Here is a 15618-nt window from a genome sequence, read left to right as displayed (position 1 = left end):
CTCACAGAGATGATGCAGAAAGTATAACATGAATGGAGCTACAGCTGCAAAGAAGAAAAAATCCTTGCCTGTATTAGGCTTTATATACCTAAACAGTGCTGAAAAAAAACAAGCAGAAGAGTGGGAGACATCTGCTGTCCCAGCTTGCTGCTGGTCTTGATAGTTTATCTAGAGCCCTAATTATCACTTTAATCAGTTTAATCTGCAACATCTCCACAGGATTCTGATTTTCCATGTGAGAACAGTACCTGGATATCCCTTATCTTTGCCATAACCAGCCCTCTTACACTGCTGGGATTTAGGGGCACTGAAATGTGGCTCAGTGTCAATGCATGACATGTTACAGACGATGGCTATCCAAGTAATATTAATCATTTCGCGCTTGTACTAGAAGCAAAGAGAGGATCATATTGACAGGCCACTTGCCAGCAACCCAAACTGCTACCCACTCCTTTCACAGCTGTGGGACTCTCACATTCCACTATCAACCTGCACAACCTGCTGCCAGGAAGCCCGAAGACAAAATGTAAGTTTGAATACCAAAAAAGGTCAAGAAATAGGCGTTTTTCTGTATAGAAGCAGAGTATTCCATATGAATTAAATATGTGGGATTTGGAAAGCAGATTCCATTTACTTAAGGGGATCACTTGAAAGTACCTGGGAATCCTGTCACCCAACTGTAACTGTCAAAAATTGTCATTTCTCTGAGGCATGAGACTTCCTCTGTAGCAAACAGATACAGGCATCTCAACAGCATTGCTTCATCCTTTGTTAAAACTGATGTCTAAGCCCATCTTTTGGAGGTACTTACCTTTTTCTTTTAACTGCAGTGAAGCATAGAGAGGCAGCCAAGCTTGGGGCTTAACTTCTGGGGAGAAAAACTGACCTGAGGTGAATTCCCTCTACTTTATATGTCTAGATATACAAAGAGTCATCAGAATGTTTGGAAAGACAGGATCCCTAAGGCTAAGAGTAGCATACATGGTTCACCAGCTGCTACGTGTATATTTAATATAGATATACTCAAACATGCACAAACATTTGTATATAAGGATTTGGGGATTTTCAGTTAAGCCAGTTACAGAGTATAACTACAATCTCCTTTTCTCTTTCATAGTAACTACTTTAGTGAGTTCAGTTACACTTACTAATTAATGCTTGCACTGGTTTATTTATTTATTAAGCCTTGAATTAATGAGTTCAGATTTTAGCAATGTATGGATTATGTTATGTTACAAGAGATTAATTTTTCCATAGGAATCTGCTGGCACTCACAGGATCAGGTCTTATCTTTTGTGACATCACCAGAAGGCCATCTATCACATGCCATTTTTGTTCCTCTAGCTCCTTCTCTGATATATATTGTATTTTCATGCACACCTGCACATAAATAGATATCTATATGCCTACCACATTAAGAATTGGACAGTCAATGTTTCAAAGTGGAAAGTACATAAAATAAGTCTGTTAATCAGGGTTTTAGAAAATAAGCTAATACAACTGCATGAAGTGAGGCATTACCATAATACTCTGAGATTATTCACTGAGTTTAGGTAACCTCAGTGTAGACCCACAGTGGTTCATGACTTTGAGGCATCAGATTAGTTTTCTTCTAATTATTAAATTCCATTGTGTCATTCACAGCAAATACCACAAGTAAGAGAAGATGTTCTGAGTAGTAATTTATCATCAGCCTGGAACCCTTGAAAGACTTATTTGAATAGTGTCATTTGAGGAAAAACTTTGAATTTTAACATAATGTTGAAACAGGAAATTAAATTGAAAGATTGACTGTCATGTGCTTCTTAGCTGAGGATAAGGGCATCACAGCTCTCCCCCTGAGTTCTCTGCGTGCAGATCTGCTGGCGCCCGCCGTGCTCGGCACTGGGGGCAGTTACAGGTCTCTGCCAAGTGGTTACGGGCAGCAAACTGCACGAAGCCGCTCCTTTCTCTTGCCAGCATAATTTTGAGGGCAGTAAAGGAAATAGCTGATAGCTGTAGCCAAGTCATACTATTAGCTTGTATGCATGCAAACTGAAAATAGATTGAAAGCAAGGAACACAAATGAGTACATTTCGTAAGTCATATATCCAGTTGTATTATATATGTCTCTGAAGGGAATGTTGTTAATATGTCTGAGCCAATAGTTTTGGGTTCACAGTAATTGCATACTATTTATTTACAAATTTTCCCCAGCAGTATGTGCCTGTTACCTAAAGCGATGGAGCAGGTCCCGGTCGTATGTCTGTCTCTAAACCTGGGCCAACAGTACATGACATAGCACCCACTGTGGCCTCTGCTCTGTCACTTTGCAATGCGATTCTATGTAGTTTTACTTGAATAACATAAAATAACATATATAATGTTATTTATGTTATTTTCCACGTGAAGAACTCCTGTAAACCTTGCCGTTTTGAAACTCAGTGAGGCAGGCGTCTTAGACAAGCTGAAAAACAAATGGTGGTACGATAAAGGTGAATGTGGACCCAAGGACTCTGGAAGTAAGGTCAGTCGCTGCAGTTCGGGAGCTACTATCGTGTTCACAAAGCAGTAAAGGAAGTAATAAACAAAATGACATAGAAATAAAATAAGCAGCTGTAGACACAGAACAAATCAGCTTTGCCCCATCTTGATGTGGGTCGCACTTTAATTTAAAGAAGCACTATTACTTTTTAAAGTCCTCAGTAATATAAATCCCCAAACATCGTCCTACATGTTCAGGGCATGTGTTGAAGAGCTACAAGGTTGGAGTTGGGGTTTGGGGGAGGCAAGTTGGGTTAGTTGTTTCCTCGCAGCCTAGGGAGATGAACTTTCCTCATTGACTACTTAGGAAGCGTCCCTTCACGCCTTCTCCTTTCGGAGCTGGCCTCCCTCAGCAGTTTTTGGAAAAGGAGAAACACTAGCGGGAAGGACTGCCTTTCATCGCTGCCCAGGGTGGCTGTACCTGGCTCCCTTTGGGAAGGTCCCTTGAGGACCCAAGGAAGACTTAGCTTGAGCTTTGAAGTGAAAGGCTTCAATGATTAATAGCTTTCTACAGCTTCCAATGTTTACCCTAGTCCATTCCCAAACAGTAATCCTGACAGCTCCAGGGAGTGGAGCCTTCTCAATTTCTTTCTGTTTGGGGACAAACACAGAAGTGGGTGTTTTCTGATGGCAGGGAAGCACCACAGTCGATCCCAGCCCTGTATTTGGGGAGTATGAAATTTCTTCACAGTGCCTGTCTCCGTGCCAGCCCACACCGTCCAGAGCTAAAAGGGAAGCGTGACGGGCAGCCACTGCTTGCTGCCTGCCTCCCCTGAGAGTTACCTGGCTGGAAAGCGGGTAAAATTAACCTGGGAAACAAACTTCCAACACATTTTGCTTTTTCTGGCAAGTGCTTTGGAGAAAGGCATGTAAAGCAGATGAGAGGAGGGCAGAGCACCTGTAAACAAGAGCTGAGAAAGCCTCAACCTACCACAGGTCTTCCTCAGTCCTGTCTCCTCCTTGTTTGCGAGCATCGTGTTGGCAATGGCCACCAGAGGAACACAGTCAGCTCCCAGGTATTCAGAGTCCTCTGAGACAGCTAAAATGAGACAAAGCAGGACCCAGCTATAAGCCCCAAACACCCCTAGAGCCCTTGGGAATTGTTACTGTGCTAATCTACTGATTACACAACGAATAGTGCCTCTTTAAATTAAAAATCCAAATGTTTTGCATTCTTTGTAAGTTAAAATTTCATAGAGATTACAATCGAAAGTTAAGTACTGTCCTTACTTTAGATAAAATTATATAGTCTGCGTAAGAATAAAGCTTTATAAGTATCTTAAGGTGCACAATGTAGTATATGGAAGTCAATCCTGAGAGAGTTCCTTGAGAACTGTGCTAAAACGCGCATGGATTTCAAATAAAAAAATATCATTCATAACTAAGCAGTGAAGTATAGAGAAATGTAGAATAGTTATGTACTACAGTAAGTCCAAGAAGGTGATAGTTTATAAAATGCTGCATATTTAATAATTTGCTAAAGAAAGTTCTTGCTGTTGTCTAAATTATAAATAATGTGTAAGATTTCAGAAATTAATATTTAAAATTGTACTATTACTGAGCCGTAGTAGTCCATGGGCATGTTCCAGAACATATAATAAAGTAAAAACAAAATACAGTAATCGGCAAGAGGCAAATATATCATGATGTGTATGGTACAGCGTGCACTTTCAAAGGAAGTGTTTGTTCAAAGAAATAACTTGAGCCTCACATGTTATTTTCACCTGTTATTTAAGTATCAGAAACTCAGTCTGGATCTTTTAAATTAACAACAATGCCTACCACAAGTACAATTACTGTGTTTGTAAAGATCAAGCAGAGTCTTGTCTGATGTAAATGGATTTCTGGATTTCAAAGCTTTTAAAGAGCTTTATGTAAATGCAGTTTTGTATCAGTGTTAAAATGTCCCCTAAAGAGAGCTAGACATGTCATTGTTTAATTCTCCACTTCGTGGAAGTAATGCTTTGCAGTAAGCAACCAATGACATCCTCATGTGTTGGCAATATACTTAAAATATTTTTTGTGCCAACTGGGAAAATTAGGTGCTTAAAATATATTTTGTAGATCCAAATAGGTCAAATTTTGTGAGAAGTATGTAAACAACTGTCATTTAATTTCAGCTAAACATTGTTATTTATTTCTATTTCCAATGTTTTAATGTGTAGTTTGTGCGTCCAGGGGTCTGGTTTCCGGGGTTAACTGTGTCACTTCTGTTTCCCCAGGACAAGACGAGTGCCTTGAGTCTCAGCAACGTTGCTGGAGTCTTCTACATTCTGGTTGGAGGCTTGGGCTTGGCAATGCTGGTGGCTTTGATAGAGTTCTGTTACAAGTCCAGGGCAGAGGCGAAACGAATGAAGGTGGCAAAGAGTGCACAGACTTTTAACCCAACTTCCTCGCAGAATACCCAGAATTTAGCAACTTATAGAGAAGGTTACAACGTATATGGAACCGAAAGTATTAAAATTTAGGGGTAGGACTTAGGGCCTACTACAGTGAGTGGGTGATGCATCTTGTAACGCAGTGTTGTGACATGTCTGTCTAGTGGTGCTTGCTTCTGAACAGAGCTTTATATTTTGGAAAACTTCAGTGCAAAGTGGTTCAGTTTTTTTGGCTGCAGATGTACAGTATACTATTATATGTTGCTAATAGACATCTGCATTACAAGGAATTTTTAACATAAAAAATATATTTTTAACAACTCAATGTTGTCGAATCAGTTGGGAGATGACAACTATTTGAAATCATAAAATATATATTCAGAGGGCCAGTGTTTAATTACTTGATTGGCCAGTCTATTTTCCTAAAGGTTTGCACTCTACTAATGACAAATTGCTGTAAGCCTTTATTATTCAATGTTGGCCCTAACTGGGACTTCATTATAATCAAGATTTAGGATAGGCAACGTCACTGAACCATAGTTAACGTAACGGAAGACAAGCCACTGTTACAAGAAGTCTAAATGTTGTTTTACCTTCTCTCCCTCCTCCCCACCCTATTCCTTCACCCTCCCTTTGGTACATGTTTTATGCTAATTGTGTGGCATTTTTTTCACAATATCCCGCTTCAGGTCAACCTTTGCCCACTGTAACAACTACAAAAAGTCATTAACCAGAGAATAGACCTTGATTATTGTCCTCAGCTTTCAGTAACGTACCCCCTTACCTAGCTCAGGACTAGTGTAATTTAGATGCTCACGCAGTGATGTTGGGACTGAACCGCTGATGCTGCCGAGCTGCATCCTGCACAGTTCCCCTGAGCAGGCGGGCAGGGATGGTTTACAAATGTACTTGTTCTCATCCATGCAGTGAGTATCTTGCCAACTAATCATTAGTCAGATCAACTCTCTGACCTTTGGAAATGGCACGTAGCAGCAAATGGGGCTTCTAAATATAATTTTCACACGGCTCCCAAGCTGTACTGGCTGCTTTTTAAATGAAGGTGCAGCTAGGACCCTGCCCTTTGGTGCTAACTGGAGCTTCCTTGCCCTTGCAAGTAGCAAGCCACACATCCCCTCTCTTAACAAAAAGCTTGAGCTACATTTTCCTGAAATCACTGAGCCATCCCTACAGCGGAAGTAAGAAACAAAAATTTAGGGAAAGGAGATGAATAATATAATTTTTATGTTGCCACCTGGAAAAAAAAAAAGTTTTGGAGGAAACAACTGGAGATACAATTATTATTTTTTATTTATTATTTATATAGCGCTGGAGTACCCGGCGCTGTACAATAGGTGAAGTGTGCCAAACACATAACAGGTCCCTGTCCCGAGGAGCTTACAGTCTAAAGGCACAGCCGGTACAATACCGAACCATACAGTACAGAGCAGACACAGAGTGAGCAGAGAATGGTGGTTGAGCATGCTAGCTGGAGCGCTGCAAGGAATAGGTGGGTTCTCGGGGGGCGAGGGAGGGGGCTTGGCGTACGCTGGCTGGGAAACGGTCCCAGACATACTGTCACTGTGTAGTCTTCTTTTCTTCCCTGTTATACAAGAAGTCGTGACTCTGGGTATATTTTAATTGTAACAGAGCTGCCCCATTTCCCCATGTAAAGAAAAAAAAAAAACTCCTAGCTGTGCACTTTGTTCACTAGTGAAAATGTGAGGCATAGTAGGCGTTAGGGGACTCCAAGAGTATGGGCCAGTATTCCTTACTGTGAACTGGGAATCGGGACTTCCAGATGCTAATATTCATCTCCCAAGTTCACTGCCTACCGTCAGTAAAAAAGATCTTAAAAAGAAATAATCCTGTGCAAGTAATTGTTCCAAATGCAAATGAAGATATCTTTTTCCTGTAAATTCTTTAGTGATGTGTCCACAAATGAGAGTGTCCCCAGGCTGGTATAAAAGTTAGAGTCCCAAAAAACATGTTCCTTATCAAGCTTACAGGGTGCAATGCATCCAAAACATAGTTTTAAAGAAAGAAAACAAAAACCCCAAACCTTTTATTTAAATACCGACCTGACCCAAACTGGCGTAGCACGTTAAGCATGGCATAACTTGACAGTCCCCTGACTTCCCTCCCAACTCTGTCATTTCGGTGCAACAACACGATGATTATACATGTAGAATTTAGTTTTGCTTTACTTTCTTTTTGAAATAAAACTCAGGGCTAACTGAGTTTTATTTTTTAAGGAAAGGTCATAAGTACCTTTCTCTGAAGTCTGGATTTTTGTGGGACTTATTGGAATAAGTCAGGAAAAAAGGCCCATGTCGCATTTTATTTTCTTGAAAATTTGTGTTTGGGTCAGTCAAAACTTCTGATAAACTCTTGAAAACATTTTAGGATGCAGACATTTAAAAATTCACCCAAAAAAATTAGAAATAACTAGGATTTTGAGCAAATATTTATAGACTTCTGAAATTCTTTATTCTACTTACTTGCTGTAATATTTACCTGAGAAATTTCAGCATGTGAACTTCTTATAAAACCACTTATATGTGGAAGACTGCCAAGGTCCAGTATCCTCTCCTGGTGGTACATGGACATCCCTAGCCATGCAGGCAGCGAGGGGTTACCTGTGTGCTGTGCTCTGCAGAGGGAGACTGTGCCATCTGTTCATACCCGTGCTAGTCCTAAACCCCTGTTAGCTGGCAGCAGTACAGAGCCCGCAGCACTCGTTACAGGTATTCCTGTATTTCAAAACCTTTGATTATGTTTATTTATCCAAGGAGTAAAGGGATCGTACTGGGACTAAAACTTGCTAACATGGAAAGATGCTTGGCGGTTCTAACCTGCATGAGTAACCAATGCGCTGATTTTTTAATCTAACATCAAATAGTTTTAATACTATATTTTTTAAACTAATACAGAATAGTTTAAATAACCCTCTTGACAATTAATATTCATTACCATGTTTTTTCTTTTAGTTTAATCCAGTAAAAAGTGAGTTGTCTCAGGAAACTCACCTGCCTGTGAGGCAGCAGAAAATGAAAATGTGGACCTAGTCTTTATGTGTGGACTAGTCTGTATGATAAAGGACTAGTCTGTATGATAAAGGACCAGTCTGTACGTGTGGGATTAAGACATTCAGACAGGACGACAGGCTACTGCATCTGCTGAAGGCAGGGAAGGAAGTTTGCTTTAAGGAGGAAACAATCCTTTCCTCTTCCCCTGGGCAGCAGTTTAACATTTTTGGGTATCAGCAGTGAGCCTTTAGTAGACCCATTGAGCTGATGCTCTGAGGGCAGTGTGGAGCCTCACAGCCTCCTCTCCTGCTCTCTAGGGAACTCAGCCCTACTGAGTTCCTCACCTCAAACCCAGAGGCTTTCAAAGAGATTGTCCCAGTATCCAGCCAGCCACCACCACCACCACCTCTCCATGGCCTTCTCAGTGGGCCATAAAGCTCATGAACCAGCTTCCAGTTCAGCTGCCTTCTCTTGCTCTCCCACCCCATGTTGTTTTTTATAATTAACAAAATCAATTACAAAACTACAAAAAGCAATGAAAACATTATGAAATTAATTACAAAAAAGATGAAGTGCAACAGGATGGCTCAGTAAATCTGTAACGCACTATGACTTGTATACTTCCAATTTCATATTCAAGAGAGAAAAAAACATTAAAAGTTCATCTTAAATATTTGTTCCAAAGAAACTTTTGTGTGGCCCAGGTACTAGAGAAGCCTGAACAACAAAAGAACCCGCATAGACTAGGATATTTTTATTATAGAGACTGAGGATATGAGTTTCCTAAATTCCCATCTCCTAGTAGGAACAGTGCAGTCAGTGTTTTCATGTGATTAATTCCACAAGTACTTTAACCAAAACTAATGACAAATTTGAAAATGCATTATCACTATTAACTGCATACACTTACCGCACACAGTCTTTCACAATTTGAGTAATAGTCACAGTAAATACCAAGACTTTTCCCTCTCAACCCAGCCTCTCCTGAAAATGTTTTTGCAGCCAGGCCATAACTCTGAAATTTTAACAGCACAGTTAAGCAGAGTATTATCCTGGCTTATTGCCCGTAGCATAGTTTAAAATATAACACAGAAGCTTACCTGGTTACTTGGCTTTATGGCACCTTCCCAAGTACAAGTTTGACCTGCTCCTCCTGGCTTTGTTAACTGTCTGGGTTGTTTCTGTGGTGTGTTGCTGAGCTGTTGTTAACCTCTCCCGTGAGAAGAGAGGAGTTGGTTTATTGCAACTTTTTCTGTTATTCTGTGGAAGGCTGCTGAGAAATTGTTCGTTATTTGATTTATTGTTTTTTTGGTGGATCCCTTTTTACTGTGTTTCTGTCCTGAGTGTGTTGTCAATGGCCAGAAAGCTATATAGACTGAGCTACAAAACCACAGTTACACACAACTCATATATCCCGTATAAATCTGAGTTCTCTCTCAGATTTCCCAGTGGTAAACCCAGAATGGCCATGAACAGATAGCTGCTCCAACTGAGGGAGAGACACAATGGCTGGTACACGATGATGGCTGGTACACAATGATGATTTTCTGGGAAATTTAGCACACCTGGAGTAAGCTGTGCCTTTCCCACCCAAGTTTACATTCTAGTCTGGTTTGGACTTTCATCCCTACCCAAAGCTAAAGCACCTGTTTTTTTTCTTGCCGTTGACCGGAACACATTCTGTGCATTTCTGCAGGAGTTACCAGTCCTCGACATCCATTTGCAACAGACGTGCACTATGTGGAGTTACACCACATTGCTCTGTGTCTGTGCTTTGCAAATGCATACATTTTTATTTGCTGCTGGGGAGTAGTTGAGGTTTTTGGTACTGTGTGGGCCCAGGTCCCCACTCCCTCATTACCTCTCCCTCCCTTTTTATATCTAGCTGTTGAATTCGGTCAAGAAATGTTTGTGGCAGTCCCTGTCACAAAGTACTGTGGCAGCAGGGAAGCTTTTCAAATGGTGACTTTGAACATTGCAATTGATGATTACCAAAGCCAAGGCTTTTCAGCGTAAGGGGAATGCCATAATGCCCTCTGTAAACTGAGGCCTTTTCCTGAGTTCGGCTGCTTGTGAGGGATGACATTTTTAGGGCAATTGATTTGGAAAGTAGCTTTTATATCCAAGCTCCGGCTGTGCCACAACAGCAGCTGTACTTTTGAGAATTCTTTTTTGAAGGAGCCACTGATAGGAATGCAATATTAAACTGGTGCATTTTCACAGAAGTGCACTCAGAAGCAGTAAAAACGTTTGGGACTTCTTCATACGTATACAGACACATAGATAAAATTAACTTCAGCATAATCAAAGCCTAACTCAGGATTTCACTGCTACCTTGGAAGGAGAAACCGGGCTCAGAGGGACAAAGTTCTAAATGTAGAGATCAGTAATAAGGCAAATAAAATTATTTTGTTATGTTTGTCATCCCTTTGCTCCTATGTGAATGCACCCTCCTGTCTCTCTTTTTCCAGTTGGTATTTCAGATTGCATCCCTGCACACTAGTTACATGAGTTAATTGCATAGGCTATAGCTTCTGCTGGTAGAAATCAGATTTCCCCACTAACTGTTTCCCCACTAACTGGTATCTTAACATGGTATCTTTGAAATCTGTTTCAGCATCGCGTAGTTTGGGCACCTGTTGTTCCAACGTGTCCTTGCTACATTGGTTGACCTTACACACTTCCTTAATTTTAGTCATCTGGAAATCATGTAGTCAACTAGTCATCTTGGCTTTTTCTATCAACACATGAGAGCGCTCTTTTAGCTGTTACTGATTTTTGGATGACTAAAGTTAGATGGCATAACTACAAATCTTTTTTTTTTTTTTTTTTTTTAACAAATCCAATCTTTTTGCCTGAGTCAGTTAGTCCCTAAACAAGATATTTTGTTCTGATTTATTTGAAAGGAAAGATTTTGAGGTAACAAAAATTTAAACCTTCTTGTGGAAGATTTAGACCTGATGTAGAAAACTATAGAAAATTTTATTTTCTCTCAATAAACTACATTTCCTTTGAAAGTTCCCACCTTCTCTAATTGTAAGAAAAAAATATATATATGAAAAGAGATTTGAGGACAGTTCTCAAATTTACTAATACTAAATATGTGCATTGTGAAACGAAGTAATAATTTGTTTAGATTTGATCCATGGAATTATCACAAAGACAGCTGATACAGCTATTGCAATTCATAAACAATTTTCAGTAGTTAAATTTCTTCTTGACATTACTAGTTGAAGGTCTAAGCCTGTAGACACCTGTGCATGACTTTATTCACAGATGCTAATGCTTTCAGGATCATGAAAGGTCTTGATTCTCATTTCACTGTATATAAATGCAGTTTGAAGCAGTTTAGATGAAGGTATTGCCTCTTCTGTTAATTTCTTGATCAAATTTGGATTTTATATTTAAATCAATAATGATTTACTGTAGTGAAATTTACCCTCAGAATTGCTAGTTATATTCCCCTAGTAGACTTAAATGCTATGTATTATATTTATGATTATTACTATTATTATATTTAATAATTAATTTTATTTAATAATTAATTATATTTAACATGAAAAAATGCAGATGTCTAAAATTTAATATTTTGGTGTTTGCTGTGTCCTGGTTTGTTAAAGGACAGAAACATTGTAACACTTCCCTCTTTTCTCCTTTTTTTCAAACCTAGCTTACCTTTTCTGAAGCCATAAGAAACAAAGCCAGATTATCCATCACAGGGAGTGTGGGAGAAAACGGACGCGTATTGACTCCCGACTGCCCGAAGGCCGTGCATACTGGAACTGCAATTAGACAAAGTTCAGGATTGGCTGTAATTGCATCGGACCTACCATAAAAACCAAAAAAATAATCGAGTGCCTTAATCAAACTGTGTTGGTGACTGATGGGAACACAGCACAGACTGTAACGACATAGGAGTGTCATTGATGAACTAATAATTTGGCTGAGAAAGGGAAGTACGTCCAAATGCGCCAGACATCATCAGCAACAATGTGTGCATGAGCTCAGCTCGGAAACCCAAACTCAGATTTTATATCAGGAAAATTCATAATTTAGTTTTGTTGGGGGGAGGGGGCTGGGAAGGGTGTATTAACAGCAGCAAATTTCACTTGAGTGGACTTAAAACTAATAAGACTTGCCAATTTAGCGCATTAAACTGTGAAGAACATGCTCAGAAAGGACAACATTTTGGTCTTTGTCTTGACAAAGAGAGAAAAATAGCTATAGAAGTCAATGAACATGCTAACCTGTGTCTCCAGAACATCAATATATACAATGGAAGAATACTCAGCTGTTCAGCTGTAGAAATGAATCACTAAACTGTGATAAGAAAATAATAAATATGTAAATCCTGTGAAAAAAAAAAAAAATTATTTACATTTTCTTTGAAAAAAAAGAGGAATATTGAAACATGCTTGCTTTTTAACTGATGTAAATTCGGTAGAGGACAACACAATTCTTTTTTCTAACCATCTTAGGGAACAATTCATTGCAATAATTGATATAAAATGCCATCACTGTAATAAAATTCAGAGACTTTTTTTTTATAAAAGTTGTTGGTCATCCTCTTGTTTGCTGTTACCTTCATTCTGTTCCATCATTCCGTGTTCCACAGATTTGCATCTGTCTAATACAGGAAACAAAATGATAAAATGTTTAGAGTACGTCATCAGTCTGCAGTGTAGAATCAAAAGAGACTACGGGTCACTCATGTTACAGATATTATTTATAATCTTGTTCTGTGTAAGAAACTGTGGTTTTTGTACCCACCAAAAAGAATAAAACAACAAACGTTCTTATAATATCGACAGAGCTTGAGTTGTTTTCTGATCATTAGGGATGTCACCTGCAAAATAAAGTAAGGTGGTTTGTGTCTTGCCGCAGGATGCAGGACCTTATCGGAGACAGTCTGAGTCTCTGCACATTCATGAAGTGCTTTTAAGCCCTTTAGAGAGGAGGGACTCAAAGCTGCCAAAGTGTTGTCATGACTATTCACTGGGTATTTTAGTACTAGTCAGTGATAGGGTTTGTTCATTTTGTGTAGGGTTTAGTTCAAGGGATGAGATACAAGGGAGCTGGAAAGCCAGAAAGACCTTCTTTCAGATTCATGTGATAGATACAGTGTGTTGGTAGCCAGCAACCCAGGGTTTCATCAGCCCGGCTTTCAGTGGCACACCAGGGAAAGGCTAGCAGACACCATTTGAATAAAAGCCAGATGTTGGCAGGAGCAGGCATCTCTGTGGATGCAAGTTGTAGAGTCTTCTGCAGTGGTCATTCTCCTTAGCTGCAGTAGACACTGCAGTGTTCTCCAAATCCAAAGCATCGCCACCAGTGTAAGAGCTCCATGCCAGAGCCTAGACAGCAAATCAGATCAAACTTGGATTAATCATAGCTCCTGATGCCCTCGTGATTTTGCCAGGCCCGTGAAGGGTCATGTTCAGATGGCTTAAATTTCACCATAGCTTCCATGGCTTGTGCTTCTCTCAACCCCTGGAGCTCTGGGACCTCACGAAGAGGAGTGTGGGCACAGGGTGGAGCCTAATAGTGCCAAACAGTGACCAACCCTCAACAACTGCGGCAAAGGACAGAAAAAAGGCACTTTGAGCTGATACTCATCCTGTGTGATGCAGACACCTAGGAAGCAGTAAGGGCAGTGTTAGCTTCGGTTGACATACTGACAATATAGATATTAATTGCTTACCTCAAATACACTAGACACCCTTTACTGGAGGGAAATAATCGACGAGACCCACTGATTTCATCTTAAAGTTAAAACATCAAATCACTGAATCAAAGCAGCAAGAGCCTGCCTCTTTCCATTGACTATAATGTAGGCTGGGGGCAACCGGTTCTTACACAGAGCTTGACAGTGCAGGCAAAGGTGAAAATCAGATGATGCTCACCCCTAAGGCACAACAACTACAAAGTGTGCCTTGGAGAAAAAGACACGTAACACTACAATGAATCACTGTGACTAAAATTACTTTATATCCTTGTTTTACTGCCATGTTCAGCTCATTCATGAGTTACTGTGAACTGTTTGTGTTTCTGTGGCCAGAATGGTGAGTTTTCTGGTTTTTCTCCTGTTTGAATAAAGCTGTGAGCTCCCTCTCAGACTTCTTTTTACAGCTAAATTTTAAAAGCAGCTTCTGTTTTGTTGTTGCTGCTTTTTTTAAAGAGGAAAACAAACAAAAAAAAAAGGTCTGTTGATTTTTCAGATTGGGAGATTGAGTGTGAAGGATGCTGTCTGTTTTGTTCTACTATGTATGTCTGTTTTTCCAGGAGCTTGTCTTCATCCTTTTCACTTTCAGGACTGTGAGCCAGTGCCAGTGCTGTCCTGGGATATTTTATCATCTTCCAGTGTTGCTCCTTCTATATGCTCCCCTGTCTCTTTAATGCATTACATTTATTTTTCACCTTCAGTAAACAGCCCATCGCTGCAGTTAGGAATGTCACTCCATGGAGCCCATTCTTAGGTGCCTAAGTTGGGTTTCCACTTGGCAACAAGACCCCCATTCCTTTGAGATGTCTTGACCAGTGTCAGGAACTACTGAGGATCCCTACCGAGAGGACTCACAATCGAGCAGCGTGAGCAATGCGGTGGCTGAGCAGCACAGCCATGGACTGGCCTGACCCAACCATGGGCACGTGGCCAGCAGTCGAGGGGGGAAGTTGCCACATCCTCTCACCACTTCCAAGCCTTGTCCTTGGCAAGGGAACATTTTGCTTAAAGAAATGTTGGTCAGATGCGGTGAAGAGGAGACTGTGACTTTGTCCAATGCCTGTCATAAAGTATCCAAGGTATAAAATTTTTTTTTTAAAAAAAGAAAACTAAATATGAAAATGCTGTAGCAGAGAGAGTTGACTAGAATTCAGGTGGGTGAGAAAGCAATCTCAGTGTATCAGTCTGCTCTCTCCACAGTAGCTTACTTACTCTGTTGTCTTATTCCAAGAGAGTAACTGCTGCATGACTCCTATGACCATCTTCACATATCTATCTTCCCTGCCCCTCAGACACTTTTTTGTTTGCTTTTCCTCCTGAAACATCCATTTCTTACTCCTCTCTATATCTTCCCCCATCTTTTGAAGATCAGTGCCAGAAAGTACCCTCCTCCCTTGTCCAAAGGAGGAGGACACTTCATCACATCAGGTTCAGGAATGCCATGGTCTCCAGTCCTCCAGAGGGTCTGAGGCTCATCATTAGATCAGGACTGCTCCAAGGAGCTGAGAAGCAGCCGTGCCAACTCCTGGTAGCTGCTGGGCTGCATCTGACCCTCCCAGCTCTCTGAGACAGTGGTCTTAGCTCTTCTCCTTCCCCACCTTGCTCTTTCTTTGGCCACTTCCATCTGACAGCTTCATGGCAATCATGGGCTCAAAGGGAGAAAAAATAAACAAAGGAGGCTGATTAAAGGGAACTGTTAATTTTGAGGCATTAACTCACATATTAGCCACATTTTTCCAAGATTTTACTCTCAAAAAGAATATTGACAATAGAACCTGACCCATTTTCCTTCATATAGGATTTGGTGCCACTTTGGATGCCCCAGGCCATGCTGCCTGGGCTCCAGCTACAGGTCCAGGAAGTGAACAAGGTATGAACCTTGAGTCCTGTCTGCCAGTTCCAAAGGTGTCTCAATCAACATTGAGAATCAGAAAGAGAACAGGATAGCCATATGTGGGCAAATGAATTG

The 15618-nt window shown here is 40.4% G+C and overlaps 1 protein-coding gene across 7 annotated transcripts in view; it reads left to right on the top strand.

The window, feature by feature from the left end:
- GRIA4 (glutamate receptor, ionotropic, AMPA 4) overlaps positions 1-12739 on the top strand; it is a 223209-nt gene extending 210470 nt beyond the window's left edge. The window contains exons 14-16 of one of the 7 annotated variants that reach the window (XM_014965881.1): positions 2392-2506; positions 4746-4880; positions 11598-12739. In XM_014965881.1, coding sequence (XP_014821367.1) covers positions 2392-2506; positions 4746-4880; positions 11598-11762 — 415 coding nt within the window. In that variant the 3' untranslated portion in view covers positions 11763-12739. Of the gene's footprint in view, positions 1-2391; positions 2507-4745; positions 5016-11597 lie in introns of those variants that run through there. The other 6 variants (XM_014965887.1, XM_014965886.1, XR_001414519.1 and 3 more) reach the window with 6 other exon arrangements.
- Positions 12740-15618: the final 2879 nt, after the last annotated feature.

The sequence above is a fragment of the Calidris pugnax genome, unplaced genomic scaffold (assembly GCF_001431845.1).
Source record: "Calidris pugnax isolate Ruff unplaced genomic scaffold, ASM143184v1 scaffold20, whole genome shotgun sequence".
Lineage (NCBI taxonomy): Eukaryota > Metazoa > Chordata > Aves > Charadriiformes > Scolopacidae > Calidris > Calidris pugnax.
Note: the sequence above shows the minus strand (reverse complement) of the source record. Positions and strands in the feature narration are given on the sequence as shown.